Here is a 21,225-nt window from a genome sequence, read left to right on the forward strand (position 1 = left end):
TAAAGCTTTATACTTGGATACTCACTCCCTGTGACCTGTTAGGCTGTAAGCTGTTTGAGAAAGGGATCCATTGTACCTGTATGTAATTGTGCACACAAACGTGTATCTGGATTTCTCTACAGCATTTTATCAGTTAAACTTGTTAGCTTAAGCATGAACCCACTGAAAGAAACACTCTTTAAAATTTAAAGGTTTGAATCAACTAAGATGAAAGACTTTTTACAGCAGAAATGAGATACTTACCTGATAATTTATTTTACTTTAGGACAGTCAGATGAATCCAGAACCAGCAGATGGATGAAGCAAGCTGACGTCACAGTATATATATACCCCTGCCATGACATCAGTCTGCCAGTATTCTCTTTAAAAGCAACTGTGGACAGACTAGCATAAAACTTGAGTAAAAACAGATAGCCACGTCAATACTCAGCCAGAAGCCAAAACTGAGCTCAGATAAGAAAGTCATAACACTAGCCTAGAGACTGGTGTAATACCAGTAAGCCCTGTAAAGTGTCAGCACACAGGAGGATCAATAAGCAACCATCCGACACCCAAGGGAGGGAAGCTGGATTCATCTGACTGTCCTAAAGAAAAGGAAATCATCAGGTAAGTAGTAATTTCTCATTTCTTAGCATCCAGTCAGATGAATCCAGAACAAGTGGGATGTACCCAAGCTACTCCCACATAGGGCGGGAGGCTGCCTGTGGTCCTGTCAAAACCACACGTGCAAAGGCTGCGTCTTCCTGGGCCTGCACATCCAGACGATAATACCTGGAAAAAGTGTGTAAGGAGGACCACGTCGCAGCTCGGCAAATGTCAACAGGAGACAGCAACCTAACTTCTGCACATGACACTGCCCGAGCCCAAGAAGAATGAGTCCTAACTGGACTGAGTAACGGCTTCCCAGAATCCACATATGCAGCCGTAACTACCTCCTTAATCCAGTGAATGATTGTAGCCCACAAGGCTGGCTCTCCCTGTCAAGATGAAGGACAAAGAGGCGATCCAACTTCTGTAAAGGCTCAGTAACTTCCAGATATCTGACAATTTGTCTCTTGACATCCAAGGGTCTCAACAGACGATACTCCTCTGTCTCTCTCTCTCTGTCCAGAGACAGCAGGGAGATGAACGGATTCAAGTGAAACCCTGTGACCACCTTCGGTAAAAAGAACAGTACGCAGCTGGACCACCCCTGGAGTCACCTGGAGAAAGGGCTCCCAGCAAGACAAGACCTGCAGTTCGGAAACCCTACACGCAGAACAAATTGCCACAAGGAAAATCGTTTCAAGGTCAGCAACCGCAAGGACAGAGTACCTAACGGGCTAAACGTAGAGCCCACCCAAAACTCCAAAACCAAATTAAGACTCCATAAGTGCATAGGAAACAGCAAGGGAGGCCGAAGATGTTTCATGCCTTTCATAAAACAGGCCACATCAGGATGAGCAGACAAGGATCCACCATTTACCTAACCCCTGAAACAGGCAAGAGCCATTACTTGTACCTTTAAGGAATTAAGAGCCAAGCATTTATTCAAGCCATCCTGCAAAAATTCTAAAAAGAGCAGAATCTTGATTCCGGTTCCGATTTATATCTCTAGTTTCTATGTTTCATAATTGCCCTGGAATTTACCCCCGAGTCAACGACCTCCTGGGAGAGAAGCAAACAGGAGCAAGCCACCAAGGAACAACAAGAAGCGACCTGTAGAGTCATTGCCACGGCTTCAAATGCTTGCTTAAGAATAGTCTTACTCTGTTTTATCATGAGCTTCCTTCAAAGTCGCTCCTCCTTCCACAGGAATAGTGGTCTGCTTGGAGGCTGCACACACAAGCGCTTCTACCTTTGGAAAACATAAGCGCTCTCTTACCACTGGATCCAGAGGAACAGGCTTTCCAAAATCTGACCCCCTTTGAAATTAGCCTCTGGGGTGCCCCACTCAAGATCAATCAGTTCTTGACTGGCCTCCATCAGGGGAAAAAACAAGAGGCTTTACGCAAGGAAACCAAAATGTAATTTCTCTTTGGCTCAGACACTGAATCTGCCCCAGGGACTCCAAGCATTGTCAAGGTCTGTGAAATCAGAGCTGGCAGTTCATCCCTATGAAAGAACTGCAACGTTAGTTCTATACGGTGCTAACCCGGGGGGGGAATTTCACCATCCTTAAGAGAGGCAGGCTCGGTGTTATCATCCATGCCATCCGGATCTCTATCCAGAGGTTCCACTGCCGCTATAGGGGGTGCTCCAGCCCTTAACCAAAGGTCCACGCAAGGTTCCCACCTATGCCTCTGCCCGAGGAGCATGGGACGGGGCTGAGGACTGCGCCTGAAGGACGGACTGCAACCCCTGGAAAAATTCTACCCAGGAAAGGTAGAAGAATCCAGACCAGGAGGAGCCTGAGGAGGACTCACTGAGCTACCTTCCCCTGCTGAGGAACCAGTTAGGAGAGAACCAAATACAGGCACCCCCACCTGTATCAATCTTCTTTGTTGCGTTTTCTCATTCTCAATAGGACATGCATTGGTGCTGCACTGCTGCCTTGTCATAGGAAGGGCATTAATGTTGCAATGGTATGGAAGGTTTGCTACAGATGTGCCGAGTGTTTTTATTTTTCAGGTTTTGTGCTTTCCAATGCGCCTGGTAGTAAGGGAGTTTGTGTTTCTGTTATTGAGATAGCACCAGAATCAGAATATCTTTTTTATATAGTGAGTTGGATTTGAAATATCCTAGTTCTGCTCTGCATCCATTGCTGGGGATGGGGGGAGCAGGTGTGGGTACCTGAGGATGAAGAGTATATGCTTACATTTAGCCCCATGATGGTCAAATGTTCAGTGTGTCTCACCTGTAAGCATTATCTGCCAGGTGTGTCCCAGTAGAAAAAAAGGTTGATAACCACTGTTCTAATGAACATGCACATTTACACATCATATTATTTGATGCGTCTGCTGTTTTAAAATATTTTACTAATGTTTGGGAAATGTTTTAAAAATTTTATGTGAGTTTTTAATTATGGGATGTTCTGATCATTAGCCGTTTTCAAATATTTCATTATATTAGTATGGTTTTACCATTATCATCATCATTTGATGTTTTATGAGGAATGGTGATGTTTCTGTTTTTCCATTGTTGCACTGTATACTGAGTCTCGCTTGTTGCAGTTTCCAATTCATTTTCTGTCTGCACATTTCTATGAATATTTTATGGTCTCTTTATTCTTTATTTTGTGAGGGTCTGTCTGTGTTATACATGTGTGATTAAGGTGAAGATTCTACTATCATGTAGTTTCTGTGTAGGGATTTATAGCAGCTTAGCTTGTTCTGTTTTCCTAACTGGAGATCTATTGGGGTTGTCGAGCCTTGTGTAATATTTGAATTGTTGCGTTTTCATAGGTAGGGTTGTCATTGTTTTAAGTGTTGGCAATTAGTGCTGTTTTGGAATGAGAAATACTATATTGCAATTGTAATTCAGTTTACTCATGGCCTTCTGAGGACCAAGCCCAAGTCCCACATACATTATAATATGCCGAATGCAATAGGGGCTCCAAGTGGCTCTTGTTTTTTGGCCGGGTTTTCTGCTTGGCACCACAGCAGTACATTTAAATATATGAATGAATGAGATGTAACCAAACTTGAAGGAGGCCCAACTGAATGCATGGATAGAAAAGAGGGATTGAGCTCTGTTTGCTTGCTTCTGTTCTAAGGTGAGCTTTACTACTTAGTTATTTAAGAAAAATGTGAAATTTATGTTGGAGATTTTTTGGCTCACTTCTGCCAGGCTCCATGATGTGCCTCTCAAGGGCCAGTTTAACTCGCTTTTGGGAGCTGCTGAAGGATGTGCTGCAGGGAACGTGCAAGAGGGAGTCAAACGGATACGCCGTAGGCTGCTTCTGAAAATATCCCGAGATTATATTTTCCTACAATGTCTATGCAAGTACCTTTACCTGCTAATGGAGGAGGCGTTCCTGAAGATGGAGAGAAGATGGAAGTGTGTGTGGAGATTTTTTTCTGGGATAATTGTGAGACTTAATAATTTTCCCAGAGTAATGGGTAACTTGCCCCAGATGACTCTTAGGACATTTTTTTTGGACATTTTACATCTTCCAGTTGAGTCTATATCTGTTATCAATAAAATACGCTTTCTTCCATTTAAGATTTCTAGTCGGGGGGGGGGATGCCACACAAGCAATCTTTGGATTTGCTTAATTTAGCTCAGTTTCTTGAATCCACTTCTGTAGAGATAATTGGGAGGGCTACGTTACTAGTTTCTTATTTTAGTGAGCATAGTTTTTCTTTTATTATGAGAAGTTACTTCAAAAATATGCCGATTGATTTTTTGGGACAAACAGTCAGGAATTATCCTGACCTGGCTAGAGTAACACAAGAGAGATGTAGGAATTTCTTGGCTTTATATTTGAAGGTCCAAGGTCTAGGGGCTTCATTTTTACTCAGATATTCTTGTGTGTTGTAAAATTGGGGAACGATTCTTATATATATTATGTTCCAGAACATCTTAAATCCTGTATTGATGGGAAGAAAATGGTCATTTCTCCAGTGACTTCTTGATATAAGTTGTGACTTTCCTATTTGAGGAATTGGTTTAGGTCATGTCAGCCTAATTTCCTAAAGGTTTTTTTTTCTTTTTTTCTATTTTGTATCTCCTGTGTTTCTTTCATACCCTCTTTATGGTTGGAAGGTCTAAATTTAGAGGTGGATCTTGTTATATGATACAATTGTTTTCTTTATTTTTGTTAAACTCTCGAAGTTTCTGTGCAAAGATTTGTTCTTTGTAATTTTGGAAAATTATAAATAAAACTGAAAAAAAAAAAGGTTTGGATAAGTTCCTAGAACAGAAGTCCATAAACTGCTATTAATCAATAAGGATTAGTAGCTTGGGATTTATTCATTTAATGTTTGGGTACTTGCAACTTGATTGGCCACTGTTGGACACAGGATACTGGGCTTGAGGGACCCTTGGTTTGACCCAGTATGGCATATCTTATGTTTTTATGTTCTTATAATGCTTCTGTATCACTCCATGGTGAGACTGCACCTTGAATACTGTGTGCAATTCTGGTTGCCACATCATATGGTTGCACTGGAGAAAGTACAGAGAAGGGCGACCAAAATGACAAGGAGCATGGAATGACTCCCCTACAAGGAAAGGCTAAAGAGGTGATGGCTGTTCAGCTTGGAAAAGAGACGGCTGAGGATAGATATGATGGAGGTCTACAAAATCATAAAAGAACGTGAACAGGTAAATGTAAATCAGTTATTTACTCTCTCAGCCAATAAAGGACTAGGGGGCACTCCATGAAGTTAACAAGTAGTTCATTTAAAACAAATTGGAGAAAGTTGTTTCACACTCAAATGCATAGTTAAACTCTGGAATTCATTGCCAGAGGATATGGTTACAGCAGTTAGTGTAAATGGCTTTAAAAAAGGTTTGGAGAAGTCCATAAACTGCTATTAATCAATAAGAAATAGTAGACTGGGATCTATTTAATGTTTGGATATTTGCAGAGTACTTGTGACTTGTATTGGCCACTGTTGGAAACAGGATGCTGGGCATGATGGACTCTTGGTCTGACCCAGTATGGCATGTCTTTATATTCTTTATGCTCAAGGATAAAAAATTACCCACAGGCTTTGTTTTAAAATTGCCTCTAAATCCATGCAGCTCTCTCTCAAAGTTTTGATTTTGTATCCAAGACTAGTGCTAGAGAAGGGAGCTTGCCTTTTGAGATAACAATGCTGCCCTCCACAGAGCCTATTTTATTGATGGATTTCTTCCAAGAAGTCACCAACATGAAAATATCCCTTGTGGTGCTTTCCAGACTTAACATTTATCCCCCTCTCCTCCCACTTTCTGCCTAACCTGCAGCTGGAAGCACAGGGAGCATTGATGGGACTAACCTTCCATGCTCTCTGGGAGAAAAAGGCATTGAACCGAGTTTGCTCAGTTAAACTGCAGAGAAACATTCATTAGCACTGCGCTCACTTCTGGAGACCAGATCTTAACTAGAATAAACACTGGATGGAAGCGGGACCAAATGGTTTTGTTTTGCTCCAAGAGAGCATCTAATGCAGGGGTCAGGAACCTATGGCTCTTTTGATGGCTGCATCTGGCTCGCAGACAAATCTTTAATAAAAAAGTAAAAATCTAACAAAATCCCCCACCCTCCTGACGCCCCCCCCAAGACCTCCAAAATTAATTTACTACAACCCCCACCCTCCTGACCCCCCCAAGACCTGCCAAAAGTCCCTGGTGGTCCAGCGGGGGTCCAGGAGCGGTCCGGGAGCGATCTCCTGGACTTGGGCTGTCGGCTGCCAGTAGTCAAAATGGCGCCGATGGCCCTTTGCCCTCACTATGTCACTGGGGTAGACCAAGGGTGGCGGTAGCCCCTGTGACATAGTAAGGGCAAAGGGCCGTCGGCTGCCAGTAATCAAAATGGCGTCGACGGCCCTTTGCCCTTACTATGTCACAGGGGCTACCACCGCCATTGGTCGACCCCAGTGACATAGTGAGGGCAAAGGGCCGTCGGCGCCATTTTGACTACTGGCAGCCGACAGCCCAAGTTCAGGAGATTGCTCCCGGACCCCCGCTGCACCACCAGGGACTTTTGGCAGGTCTTGGGGGGGGTCAGGAGGGTGGGGGTTGTAGTAAATTAATTTTGGAGGTCTTGGGGGGCATCAGGAGGGTGGGGGGTTTTGTTAGATTTTTACTTTTTTATTAAAGATTTGTCTGTGAGCCCTGGATCCCCGCTGGATCAGCAGGGACTTTTGGCAGGTCTTGGGGGGGGGGGGGTTGTAGTAAATTAATTTGGCAGGTCATGGGGGCGTCAGGAGAGTAGGGGGTTGTAGTAAGTATGGCTCTCACGGAATTATATTTTAAAATATGTGGCGTTCATGGCTCTCTCAGCCAAAAAGGTTCCCGACCCCTGATCTAATGTATACTCTGGAGGAGAGACTAGGGAGATATGATACAGAAGGTATAAATGATGCAGAAGAACCAAAACTTTTCTAATGGAAAGGAATCTGTAGAAATAGGGAGCATTTATCTGAAACTCCATCAGGCCAATGCAATAAAGTGCATGTAAAAAATGTGAGTCCAAACTGGGCACCTGTTTTTTTTAATCACATGCACTTTCACCTCTCTTAGGTGCTCGATGCAATAAGCAAATGAGCTACCGTGCTGAAAAGGACGCGCTGGGGATTAATTTAAAACCCCTAACGCGTCCATGGCATCGGGCACCCAGGAGACGTGGCCATGCGCGAGTTAGGGAAATGGACTCTCAATTTTACAAGCATCCGACTTCCTAACCTGTACCCGGCCACAGGTTAGGAAAATAGATGTTCGCTAACTGAGCATCCGTTTTCCTAACCCGACCACTATAAAGAATGTTGCTGCTTTTCTGTGGCTCCTCAGACTTAATATTGGGACAATATTAAGTTGGAGGAACCACAGAAAATCAGTATTTTCTGCTTTTCTGTGCAGGTTTAAGAGCGGCTCAAGACTTAAGGCCAGATCCAGGCTGGAGTTCATTTTTTGAGGGTTGTGTACATCGGCTATGCTGATCCCCTTATTACATCAGAGGTCATGGATGTGCATCCAAGTGCGGGTTAACCTGTGCCCTAGCCTGAGCACACAATATTGCATTGGCCTACAAAAAAGGGTAGACTCAGGAACAATGTCAGGAAGTATTTCTTCATGGAAAAGGTTACTGGATGCAGTGAATTCCCTCCTGGGAGCAATAGTGTAGACAAGAACAGTAGCGGAATGTAAAAGGGCATGGGATAAACACAAAGGGTCTCTAATTGCTAGAGGATGGAAATGGGGGAAAAAAAGGGGTAAACCTGGGGCAACCTGCACGGGGGCGGCAGTTATCACCCAATCAACTAATGCTGGGCACGCACGATGGACCATTTGAGTCTGCTGCTGCCTTCATTGACTATGTTTACTAAGTGAACGCTTCTCTGAGGCTAGCATACAATGCTTTCCGAAAACACCACCAGCAATATAATGAGAGAAATCTCTGCCCTGCTCAGGCCGGACTTTATTCCTGAATAGCACAAGCCCTCGAGTCTGGAGCAGCCTTTCCCGGCTGAACGCGCAAGCAACAAAAGAAAGAACGTGGGTGTGGACTCGGACGCGCGTCCCGTTCCGCGGCCCCCGGCCCGGCCGCCCCCCACCCACCACCCACAATCGCTCCCCCTCCCCCTCGCTCACCAGACAGGCGCAGCCACCCCAGGAGCCAGAGCAGCGAGGAATCCATAGCAGCCGGTTAATGAGTAACGGCCGGAGGGAGCTCCTCTCCCTCGCTTCCGTACACCTGCCCTCCTTCCTTTCCACCTGAGCCCCTCCCCTATGACGCCTCTCTCTCTCCACCCCTGCAGGAGCTTCAGGTTACAAGGGCGGCAGGGGTGGGGCAGCGAGCGGAGGGCTCTTAGCAGCAGGAGAAGCCGCTGGGCTGAAGATCGGGGGAGTGGGCGCCCCCCCCGATCTGTTTTGCGAATGCCCTCCTTACTCCTGTATCGAGAGCCTGCCCTCCTCCCTCCTTCTCTCTAGCTGAGGACATAACGATGAGTTGTAAGGGGGAACCATCCAAAGTCTGTGGATGCGGAATGTACTACAGAACTGGAGGAGCACGGTTTATATTGAGATTCTGGCCTTTTATGCATAGATTCCAGACTTTATTCTCCTATCCACATTGAAGAACTGTTTGATTTAGAACAGCAAATAATTTCAAGCATAGTTTTACGGGAAAGATGAAACTGGCCTGTTTTTTTGTTTTCAAATTGCACACAAGGCTGATGGGAATTTTTTATTACTGTGTCTTTTAGAGCCAACATAGGCAGGGGACTGTGCTGGGGGGATGGATGTGATTTGTGGAAGTGTCATTTTTTGATTTGCTTTTCTCCATACTTAGCTTGGCCCCTACCATCACCGCCCACCACCCACACACCAAATAATTCTCTCTAGAGATGCCACTGATTCCCTCAGACCAACGGGCCATCATTTGCTACACTTCTATGTACACCTTAAAATTTCCATACTCCTCCCATTAATGGCATACTATCTCCTGTCAGTCCTTTTCAATCCTGTCACTCCCATGTTTGCTTCCTGCATCCCTCAGCCTCTTTAGCAGCTTATGGAAATGGTTACCCCCCCTCCCCCAAATTTATGTGTGTGTAAATAATATGCATAATGGGGTATATTTTAATAAATAGCGCCATCGCGTACTTTTGTTGGCCCACCAGGCGCAAACAAAAGTACCCTGGATTTTATAAGATACGCGCGTAGCCGCGCGTATCTTATAAAATCCGGGATCGGCGTGCGCAAGGCTGCCGATTTTGGGCAGCCTGCGCGCGCCGAGCCGCGCAGCCTGCCTCCGTTCTCTCCGAGGTCGCTCCGAAATCGGAGCGGCCTCGGAGGGAACTTTCTTTCGCCCTCCCCCTCACCTTCCCCTACCTAACCCCCCCCCCCCCCCACCTGTATCCATGGATTTACGCCTGCCGGAGGCAGACGTAAATCCGCGCGCGCCAAGTCCTGACCCGGGGGCTGTTCCGGAGGGCGCGGCCACGCCCCCGGAACGCCCCGGTCTGAAACCATGCCCCTGGGCCCGCCCCCCAAATGCCGCATCACGCCCCCGAAACGCCGCGTCATTTGGTGATGTCCCCGACACGCCCCCTTAAAAAACCCTGGGACTTACGCGCGTCCCGGGGCTCTGCGCGCGCCGGCAGCCTATGTAAAATAGGCGCGCTGGCGCGCGAGGGCATTGCTCGCGTAAATCCGGCCGGATTTACACGAGCAGGGCATTTAAAATCCGCCCGAATGTGCATGTATGTATTATTACAGGCCTGGCACGACCGGGTGTGCAAACCGTGCATATGCATATTCCACAGCATGCACACTCTCACCCCCCCCCCCCCCCCCCCAATCAGGAAGGCCCGCAAGGCCTTGATGGACAGGGCTGGTAAAAGCCTACCTTCCATTCCAGCCTCGGACTCCCAATAATGACAGTGCTGCTGTGGGGTGTTATATTTTGTAGGGTTTGGGTGGACCCTTGGACACGGTGGTAGCTGACCACGCCCACAGGGGCGTGAGGGGCCACAGGTCAGGCTCAGCTCTGGACACACAAACACAGATTATATCTTTTATTAGTGTAGTGAATTCTTCCAAGTAGAAGAGGAGATGGACACAGGCAGCGAGTCAGGGAACATGGGCCCTCGAGGAGCGAGTACCGGTTCCTGATAGTGACCTGAAAGAAGCAGAGAGGCCCCCGAGGAGCAGGTACCTCGTTAACAGCAAAGGATCCAAATAGAAGCTGGAGGCAGAGTAGCTGGGTACGGAGAGCGAATCCCATCCGTAGGAATTCCTGTTGCTAACTCAGAGGCTAGCAATAAACAACAGGCTTAAATATCCAGGCAGCATGATGTCATCACAGGGGTACGCCCCTGAGCTTCGTGCCATAGAGGAAATAAGAAAGAGAGCTGCGCGGCGTGCACGCCCTAAGGTACCTGAGAAGCATGGCGGGAGGCAGCACCCAAGCCGATCCGGGGACGGCGGAGAGGACGGCGGGCAGACGCCGCAGCAGCCAGACGTCCACAGGGAGCAGGAGGAGTCGCAGAAACCTTTCTTCTGAGCCGAAACCTTCCCATGAAAGAAGGTATTCCCAAGTCTTGCCTCGTCTTCGGACATCAAGAATGGCTTCAGCCTTGTATTCTAGGTCATCTTCTGCGTTGATGGGAGATGGTTCCTTAGACTTGGAAGAGAACTCACTGAAGAGGATGTTAGGGAGGTACCCGTACTGGAGAAGGTCTTCATGGGTAATGATGGACTGAATCAAATCATGGTGAACCTAGAAGATGTGGTAGACCTGATTAACAAACTGAAGAGTAGTAAATCACGTGGACCAGATGGTTTACACCCCAGAGTTCTGAAGGAACTAAAAAATGAAATTTCAGACCTATTAGTAAAAGTTTGTAACCTATCATTAAAATCATCCATTGTACCTGAAGACTGGAGGATAGCTAATGTAACCCCAATATTTAAAAAGGGCTCCAGGGGTGATCCGGGAAACTACAGACCGGTTAGCCTGACTTCAGTGCCAGGAAAAATAGTGGAAAGTGTTCTAAAAATCAAAATCACAGAACATATAAAAAGACATGGTTTAATGGAACAAAGTCAGCATGGCTTTACCCAAAGCAAGTCTTGCCTCACAAATCTGCTTCACTTTTTTGAAGGAGTTAATAAACATGTGGATAAAGGTGAACCGGTAGATGTAGTATACTTGGATTTTCAGAAAGCGTTTGACAAAGATCCTCATGAGAGGCTTCTAGGAAAAGTAAAATGTCTTGGGATAGGTGGCAATGTCCTTTCGTGGATTGCAAACTGGCTAAAAGACGAAACAGAGAGTAAGATTAAATGGACAATTTTCTCAGTGGAAGGGAGTGGGCAGTGGAGTGCCTCAGGGATCTGTTTTGGGACCCTTACTTTTTCAATATATTTATAAATGATCTGGAAAGAAATGCGATGAGTGAGATAATCAAATTTGCAGATGATGCAAAATTGTTCAGAGTAGTTAAATCACAAGCAGATTGTGAAAAATTGCAGGAAGACCTTGTGAGACTGGAAAATTGGGCATCCAAATGGCAGATGAAATTTAATGTGGATAAGTGCAAGGTGATGCATATAGGGAAAAATAACCCATGCTATAATTACACGATGTTGGGTTCCATATTAGGTGCTACAACCCAAGAAAGAGATCTAGGCGTCATAGTGGATAACCATTGAAATCGTCGGTTCAGTGTGCTGCGGCAGTCAAAAAAGCAAACAATGTTCCAATGTTGCAAAAAGTGCCTCCCCCTTTTCCGATTCTGGTGAGAGCGGACCCGAGCCGAGCCTCCCCCCCATCCTCGTGCCCCCCCCCCCCCGTACCTCACCCCTCAGCAGGCAGGCCATTTTAATTTTGGTCCATCTGCGGATTAGTGACCCGGCGGTCCTTGAGGCCTCGGCCCCCGTTAGCTGTGCGTTCCTTCATTTGCCGGAGCCGAGCGAGGCAAGAGCCACTGCGGCCCGGGCGATGCTCATCCCCGCGCACCGCTCATCCCCGTTAACCTTCAGCAAGCAGCGCGCGCCCAACAAAGGCCCATGTGGCGCGCGGCTTCCCCGCCTGAGCCGGGTTCGGTTAAGGCCCGGCGTTGCAAGGGGCAGAGCCGCGTTCGTGGGGGTGGCGACATTTCCTTTTTTGGAAGGCAACAGTGTTCCCGGGCCCCTGCTTCTACTGAGGCCCAGCGTTTGGTGCCGCAGGAGAGCAGAGCTGGTTTTAAGGGTAGGAGGTCCGGCCAGAGGCAGATAGGGGGATTTAGTGACCCTAGAGCCCCATGTGCAGGGGAGGGCCCAGAAACACCCCCCCCCCCAGCCCATCGGCCCCCTCCCCCAGCTTCACTGGGGTACGCAGTGCACCCACAGCCGCACTAATTGTGGACATCCTGGGTCACCTGGCTAGATCTGGATTTGGGAATTTTCAAACCACGGGGGGTAGGGGGGGGAGGGCAGGGAAGGCATAGGGGGTTGGCAACCAGCATTAGGCGATCCTATGGGAGAGGAGGTTTTTCCTAGGGGGAGTGGCTAAGGGATGAGTTCGGGAAGGGTGACAGGGCAAGCGGTTCCTCACTGGCGGATTTGCCAGGTATTGGGGTGTGTCAGGGTGGCACTGCCGTGGGGCAGTGCCACCCTGCCCCACGGCACGGCACGGATGTCCTGCCTCTCCCGTGGGGAGAGGCAGGACTGTTTCCAGGTAAAGACGATGGCGAGGTCCCAGGGCCGTCCAGCTATGAGGCGTGGTGAGAGCGCGATGTCTCAGCGCAGAGGGAGGACTCGAGACGCGAGAGGATGGAGGCGAAGTGGAGCGCAGCGGAATGCCGGAGCAGCGGTGCATCGGGCGTGCCGGACAGCAGCACATCAGGAGCTGGAAAAGGTATGCTTGGAAAAGGAGGACATGCTAGGCGGAGGAAGAGGTCTCGCACTAGTAGTAGTTAGAGCTCCTCCTCCTCCTCTATGAGTTCGAGCGAACGGGGGTCGAGCCCACTGACAGCCACCGCTCCGGGCTAAAAGGGGGCGCTATGGACGCACTAGTGTCCCTAGCGCCTCCTTTTGCCTGTTTCTACCGCACCACCTAATTTGAATACTGAATTGCGCGCGCCAGGAGAGTGGGCGTTCATCCGCTCTCCCGCGGACTTTACTGAATCGGCCTGAATGTGCCTGGAAGTGGAAGGTGTTTGTGCTGCTGTTACTGTGAGGTGACACCAGAATTTGAAAATATCTTTTAGTATGATGAGCTGTAAGGGAAACATCCAAGCTCCATTGTTTGGGGGAATTTCAGTGGATGCACAGAGTTACAGAACTGGAGGTGTAGGATTTGTATTGACATTCTGTCCCTTCCTATATATTCCAGACTTCATTCTCATAGCCACATAGAATTAGTTGAATGAGGCTATGAAATAATTTTATAGTGTGAAACTGGCCAGCTTTTTAAAATTACACAGAAGACTCTTTGGACTTTTTTATTAACACTTTTTTTTTATAACCAATTTTAAAGCAGGATCCATGCTATAGAGGTGGGTGTGATGAAGAAATGTCATTTTGGCTCCCCCCCAACAATTCTTCTGTCTAGAGACCTTAAGCATTAATACAAGAAGGATGAAGGGGGGGATGCTGGAGAAATACATTGGCCCCTGGGCACCGGAGACCCTTGGTGCGCCACTGGGTGCGAGCCATATGGGGCCGCAAGCGGTGGCAAAGAGGAGTGGAGATTTGGCAGGCTGCGAGCAGTGCCTAACCTGTTCGTGACCCAGAAAACCACACAGTCGGCGGGCGTAATCGAGAATGTGAACTGGGGGGGGGGGGGGGCGCAAGGGAGAAAGCTCGCCTAGGGCGCCAAATCCCCATGCACCGGCCCTGGGGAGAGCTGGCCCTCGAGGAGCGAGTACCAGATCCCTGGGCACAGAAACTCGTTGGCAACTACTCACGCAGCAGTTCTCCGTAGAAGATGGCACTGGTGCTGGAACGGAGGCAGGCCCTCGAGGAGCGAGTACCTGGTTCCAGGGAAACAGCTCTGAGGAGTAGATGGTAGTAGTACTCACAGATGGTGTCTGTAGCGAATTCTTCCAAGTAGAAGAGGAGATGGACACAGGCAGCAAGTCAGGGAACATGGGTCCTCGAGGAGCGAGTACCAGTTCCTGATAGCGACCTGAATGAAGCAGAGAGGCCCCTGAGGAGCGGGTACCTCGTTAACAGCAAAGAGTCCAAATAGAAGTTGGACGCAGAGTAGCTGGGTACGGAGAACGAATCCCATCCGTAGGAATTCCCATTGCTAACTCAGAGGCTAGCAATAAACAACAGACTTAAATATCCAGGCAGCATGATGTCATCACAGGGGGACACCCCTGAGGTATGCGCCATAGAGGAAATAAGAATGAGGGCCGTGCAGCATGCACGCCCTAAGGTACCTGAGAAGCATGGTGGGAGGCAGCGTCCAAGCTGGACCAGGGACACCGGAGAGGACAGTGGGCAGACGCCGCGGCAGCCAGACGTCCACAGGGAGCAGGAAGAGTCACAGAAAAAGAAAGGTAGGCAGAGTGAAGCCGTCAGGCAGCGACGGTTGCAACAGGGGGACAGGGGCCTGAGAGGAGTTTGAACTACAATCGGCTAGCTCACTACCTGTTAGGGGTGTGCATTCGTTTTCGCCGTATTGGCAATCCGCAACATATATGTCCCTATTTGTTATATTCGTGGGGAGGCGAAACGCATCACGACTCCCCACGAATATAACTTATCATCCGTTTCATCCGTTGCGCGGCGCATGGCGCGCACACGTGCTTTTCTTCGCAACCATTTGCAATCAAATGACGCCATTTCGCTGTATCCACTATCCAGAGCCAAAAACCTTTGGCTCTGGATAGTGGATACAGCCCTTTCCTTTGAGTCATCAGTGACTCACAGGAAAGGGTCGGACAGGTTGGCACAGATACCGGAATGCAGTGTATCAGCGCTTACATTTTGTGAAATGCACTGAATACAGCCAATCGCGCTGTCATTCAGTGCTCGGTGACGATTTTACTGATGACCCAGCACTATATATACATCAGCATGAGGAGAGCCACACACTTTCTTTCCAGGGGTGGTGTGTGGAGGTAGGCTTTGTGGAAGGAGGCTTCACTGAGAGCTAACTAGGCTAGTTAGTAAAGAGAAAAAAAGCTATTTATTCTTTATTTGGCTGCAGTGCCTGAGCCAGCTAGCCCTGTTTGTGTTTTAAGCAGTTTATTATTTAGGTGATCTGAGACGGTCTCTCTGTGCCAGGAAGAGAAGCTGCTAGCAGTGCCATTTTTTTTCATTCACCCTCTGGGCTAGGCTGCAAGCAAGCACGATTTGGGTGTTGTGGCTGGGATAGATATATTCAATTTTGCTAGAATTTGCATTGGAAAATATATTTCATCAATTTTCCTGCTGTGCCAACAATTCCAGCTTTTTTAAACTGAGTTTGTTTAATTCAACTCACTCAGTCTCTCTGTGCATTGGGCTTCACTGGGCAGTGGGTAGTTTAACAGACTGAACTTTATTATTGGGACAGTCTGTGCAGTCAGGTGCCCAGTCTGCCTCTTTTGTGCTTATAAGCAAGCTGCGTGTGTGTGCGCACACCACACACGGTACATTAGTGCATAGCAAGGCACCGTGGCAGTGGGTAGTTTAACAGACTGAACTTTATTATTGGGACGGTCTGTGCACTGAAATCCCCAGTCTGCCTCTTTTGTACTTACAAGCAAGCTGCGTGTGTGTGCACACCACACACGTTACATTACTGCATAGCAAGGCACTGTGACAGTGGGCAGTGGGTATTTTAACAGGCTGAACTTTATTATTGGGACGGTCTGTGCACTGAAATCCCCAGTCTGCCTCTTTTGTGCTTACAAGCAAGCTGCGTGTGTGTGCACACCACACACATTACATTAGTGCATAGCAAGGCACCGTGACAGTGGGCAGTGGGTAGTTTAACATGTTGGTGTTGTGGTTGGATCCTTGGGCCGGTGGCAGATGACCACGCCCCCGGGGGAAGATCCCGAGAGGGACCACCAGTCAGGCTCAGAGTATGGAGACAGACACACACTAGTTATTTTATTAAACAGTATATTGAACCATCAGAGGTGGCACTAGTGAGCTGGAAGTGCCCGGCAGGGCTGTAGTCCCTCAGGTACTGGAACAGCGAGCCTGCATAACTGAGCTGTAGAGAAACTGAATATAGTGAGTAGGCAGGGTATGCAGAGTTCAGGAACAGAACCTTGATGGTAACACTCACACAATAGTCTCTAGAAGTAGTCCAGGTGTTGGAATGAGTTACGCCCTCGAGGAGCGAGTATCTGGTTCCAGGGAAAGTTCTGAGAGAGAGATGGTAACTCACTGGTGTAGTAGGCAGTGATGACTTCCAGGCAGAAAAAGTATTCAGCAACCAGTCCAGGAACATAGGCCCTCGAGGAGCGAGTACCGGTTCCTGACTGTGACCTGAAAAACAAAGAGAGAGCGAGGCCCCTGAGGAGCAGGTACCCCTGGTAAGTCCGAGAAGGCAGGTAGCTAGGAGAGTGCGAAACTGGTCCTTGCTAACTCCATTAGTTAGCAAATTCTGAGACCTTATATATCTGGTACGGATGACATCATCTCAGGGGGACGCCCCTGAGGTTCGCGCCACTGCTGGTACATCAGTCGGGGCCGTGCCACACGCACACCCTTAGGCTCCTGTGAATCATGGCAGATTGCAGCGTCGAGCTGCTCCGGAGCCACCAGGAGGAGTCGGCAGAATGACGCCGCGGCAGCCAACCTTCCACTTGAGTAAGAGGGAGTCGCCAAGGAGGTAAGGTGGGCGTAGTGGAGACGTTGGGCAGTGACAGTCGCAACTAACAGACTGAACTTTATTATTGGGACTTTTGTGCTTACAAGCAAGCTGCGTGAGTGTGCACACCACACATGTTACATTAGTGCATAGCAAGGCACCGTGATAGTGAGCAGTGGGTAGTTTAACAGACTGGACTTTATTATTGGGACGGTCTGTGCAGAGAAATTCCCAGTCTGCCTCTTTTGTGCTTACAAGCAAGCTGCGTGAGTGTGCACACCACACATGTTACATTAGTGCATAGCAAGGCACCGTGAAAGTGAGCAGTGGGTAGTTTAACAGACTGGACTTTATTATTGGGATGGTCTGTGCACTGAAATCCCCAGTCTGCCTCTTTTGTGCTTTCAAGCAAGCTCTGTGTGTGCACACCACACATGTTACATTACTGCATAGCAAGGCACTGTGACAGTGGGCAGCCAGTAGGCACTAGGCAGTGACATTAAATCCATAATGTCAGGGAAAGCTAGATGTAGTCGAGTGATTGGGACTGGCAGAGGAGGCACTTCAAAAGACACTAGTGCCACTACCCCATTAAAGTTAAAAAGGCACCTGTCGCAATCTAAACTCTTTGTAGGGGCAGGCAGTTCCATCCAGAAAAAAATGAAATCTGACCATAATGCATCGCCATCGCCACCACCTGTTTCTGGCCCTATAGTTTTGGAGGTGAAGGAAGGGGAGGCTGAGTCATGCCAGACAAAATGTCGACATCCAAAAGCAACAGGGGAACAGAAGTCTCGACTAACACTTAGCATTGACAATGTAGCGCAGTCACTGTTTGCTTCTGATTTTGATGAAGAATCATCTTTTGTGGGATTCTCGTCTGAAACGGAAGAAGTAATAGCTGACGAAGCTTTAGGAGGATCAGTTAGTCCTGTCTTAGCCTCCACTTCAGTGCAGCAGGGGAGAGATGAAACTGATAAGGAGGAGGAGGAGGAAGAGCAGTCAGTGCAGGCACAGAGGGTGACTGAGGCCCCTGGCATTGCTTCTCAGGGTGCACCTACTACCACAGCTCCAGTGCCAGCATCCACCTCCGAGGCTTTAAAGAAGGGAGGATCACGAAAGACATCTGTGATCTGGAGCCACTTTAAAGTGATGGATGACCCATGTTTTTCTCGGTGTAATTACTGTGGCAGAGATATTAGCAGAGACAAGAAATGGGACATTTATCTAATTTTGGCATGATGCATCATATGAAGAGGCAACACCCAACAAGATTACTGCCATCTGGGGATGGCGGCAGTACCAGTCAGGGGACCCCTTCCAAGCAGCGTAAAGTGGTTCAAAAGCAGCAGAGTCAGCCCATGCCCTCATCCCCTTCTAGCAGTCAGGTGGCAGGCCAGCAACCCCCTGACATGTGGCAGAAGCGACAACCCACCATGGAGGAAATGGGGTGAAGTGCGGTAACGCTATCCCGGGGTAGGAGGCAAGCAGCCTCAAAAGTTGTAACCAGGATCATTGGGGAAATGATTGCCCTTGATGACCAGCCCTTGGAGAATGTGGGTTTCAAGTGTTTTCTGAAGGTCGTAGTTCCAAATTACACAGTCCCCTCCAGAACCACATTTAGCAGAAAGGTCATCCCCAGCCTGTATAAGCAGTGTCGCAGTTGCATGCAAGCGCTGCTAGCTAAGGCAGAGGGGAGAGTGCATTTCACCTGCGATATCTGGACTGCCATAACTGCACACTCTTACCTCTCCCTGACAGCACACTCTTACCTCTCCCTGACAGCACACTGGTGGGACCTGGCTGAGGCAGGGGCAGCCAGCAGCTCTATTACTGAAAAAGTATCAGGATGGAGGTGGGCTTTACTGCACACTCACCTAACGGACCAGGCCCATACTGCAGCCAATATTCTAGCATGCATCAGACAGATGCTGGAGGGCTGGCAACTACACCAGTGAGACAGGAATCCTCAGGCAGGGTTCTTTGTCACAGACAATGGTGCAAACATGGTTAAGGCAATAAACAACGGGCACTTTAAGAACATCCAATGTTTTGCACACACTCTGCACCTGGTAGTGAAGTCAGCTCTGGGGTTGGATTCCAATGACAAAGAGAATGAATACCTGCATAGGTTAATACAGAAGTGCAAGAACATAGCAGCGCACTTCCACAGAAGTGTGAAGGCAGGGCAGGTTCTCCGACAAAAGCAGACTGATTTGGAGATGCCTCACAAGTGTCTCATTCAAGACATTGCCACCTGGTGGAATTCCACCTTTATGATGCTGGAGAGGTTAGTGGAGCTGCAGTCATCCCTTCATGAACTTTCTGGTACAATTGACATAGGTGTGCAGAATCCCCTAGGCCATCAGGATTGGTTAGTCATGAGTCAGCTGGTAAAAATCCTGCAGCCCTTCAAGGATGTCACGGAGGAGCTGAGTTCCAGAAGTGCCACCTTGGCTGACATCATCCCTATAGTTAATCTCCTGGATGAACATTTGGAGGCCTTTAAACAGGAAGAGGGAATGACAGTTGAGGTGCTGCATTTTCTGGACGTTTTGCAGCAGCAGGTGCAAGAGAGATTAAGGCCTTTAACAGAACAGAACACATACATGCTTGCCACAGTCTGTGATCCCCATGTGAAAGGGAAACTCACCCTAGAGTACAATTGTCTTTTATTGGTGAAGGACCTGCTGATAGCAAAAGTCTGTGAACAGGAGCGCCGTAGGCAGAGACAGATTAGGCGTGAAGCAGAGGTGGAAACAGCGGGCACTTCAGAGAGTTGCGCTGCTAGCCCAAGCAGGAGCAGCACTCTGTCAGTGACAGATAGTACCTCCTCCTCCACTTCCTAACACCAAAGGCATGTTGCCCATAAAGATTCATCTGCTGTGCGACGGGTGAGAGAGAAAGCAGCTGGCATGAGTGCCTCTCAGCCCACCCAAGCAAAGGAGACACCAGCATAGCTGTCAGTGACACGGTATCTCTCAGAGCTGACAGAGAACATGCAGACAGATCCGCTGGCATATTGGGCGCACAAGTCCACTGTCTGGCCACACCTAGCCAAAGTGGCTCAGCGATATCTGTCATGTCCACCAACCAGTGTGCCCAGTGAACGTGTCTTTTCAATGACAGGGGATATCATGAGCCCTCACCGCTCAAGGCTGGCACTAGAGTTGATGGAAATGCTAGTGTTTTTGAAAGTAAACCTGCCTTTACTTGGGTTTCCAAATTTTCCCTGTGAATGGCAAGATGAATAAAAGCAATTGAAAGCCTTGCAGAAGCTCCAACTGCCTCCTATGCTCCAGATAATATAAGCACTGCAGCACATGTACCTGACCTGAAACACTGTGCATGTCCGTCCACTGTCCAGGCCGTACGTCCCTACAAGGGCCTGACCTCTAACACTGTGCCTGACCGTCCACCGTGCAGGCTGTATGTCCCTACAAGGGCCTGACCTCAAACGTTGTGCCTGTCCGTCCACATTTGGAATGTAAGAACATAAAAAGCTGACTTAAGATATTTGGAGCTTTCATATTTCATATGCTCAATATTTCTCAAGACCTTGCCAAGAGTAATGTTTCTAGTACTATTGAAAACCGGTGGTAGTTGTACTCTAGTTCATCCTCTCTGTTCCCATTGTTTACAGAGGCACTGTGTAAACCACAAAGTCAACATAGGTTGATATTGTAGATTTTGACTTGAGTAGCGGTTTCCTTATTTCTGAGAGCTTTTCCTGTTCCTTTGTCATCAGCTGAAGTGCATAAGTACAGTTAATAGCTTCTGGGTATTCAAAAATAATCTCCAGCTCAATTCTTGCTTCACAAATGGCAGACTCTATTGCTCTAAAAGCATCCTCTGTTGAATTATCTTTCAGAATGAAAAAGATGCCATTTTCTTCTGGCAGTGAACCAGTTCAGGAAGAAGTGATAGGTCAAACCACAACATAGCTGCACAAAGGAAATCCTCTATTGCTGTGCCTCTCCGTCCAGACCTTATGTCCCTAGGTAGGATTGACTCTGTCCTGTATTGCTGTGCCTGTCTGTCCAGGCCTTATGTCCCTACAAGGGTTTGACCTCGATTGCTGTGCCTGTCTGTCCAGGTGAGTCCCTAGGTGAGTTTCCTAGGTGAGTTTCACCTCTGTCCTCGATTGCTGTGCCTGTCCGTCCAGGCCTTATGTCCCTACATGGGAGTGACCTTGGTTGCTTTGCCTGTCCATCTAGGCCTTATGTCCCATAGTTGGGATTGACTCTGTCCTCAATTGCTGTGCCTGTTTATCCAGGCCTTATGTCCCTAGGTGGGATTCACCTCTGTCCTCGAATGCTGTGCCTGTCCGTCCAGGCCTTATGTCCCTA

General features: G+C 48.3%; 1 protein-coding gene across 2 annotated transcripts in view; it reads right to left on the reverse strand.

Annotated features, from left to right (window-relative positions):
- LOC115092795 (scavenger receptor cysteine-rich type 1 protein M130-like) overlaps positions 1 to 8,414 on the reverse strand; it is a 111,476-nt gene extending 103,062 nt beyond the window's left edge. For both annotated transcript variants that reach the window (XM_029604115.1, XM_029604114.1), the window contains exon 1: positions 8,221 to 8,414. In XM_029604115.1, the coding sequence (XP_029459975.1) occupies positions 8,221 to 8,266 (46 nt within the window). In that variant the 5' untranslated portion in view covers positions 8,267 to 8,414. The remainder of the gene's footprint in view (positions 1 to 8,220) is intronic.
- Positions 8,415 to 21,225: the final 12,811 nt, after the last annotated feature.

The sequence above is a fragment of the Rhinatrema bivittatum genome, chromosome 5 (assembly GCF_901001135.1).
Source record: "Rhinatrema bivittatum chromosome 5, aRhiBiv1.1, whole genome shotgun sequence".
In the NCBI taxonomy this organism is placed as follows: domain Eukaryota; kingdom Metazoa; phylum Chordata; class Amphibia; order Gymnophiona; family Rhinatrematidae; genus Rhinatrema; species Rhinatrema bivittatum.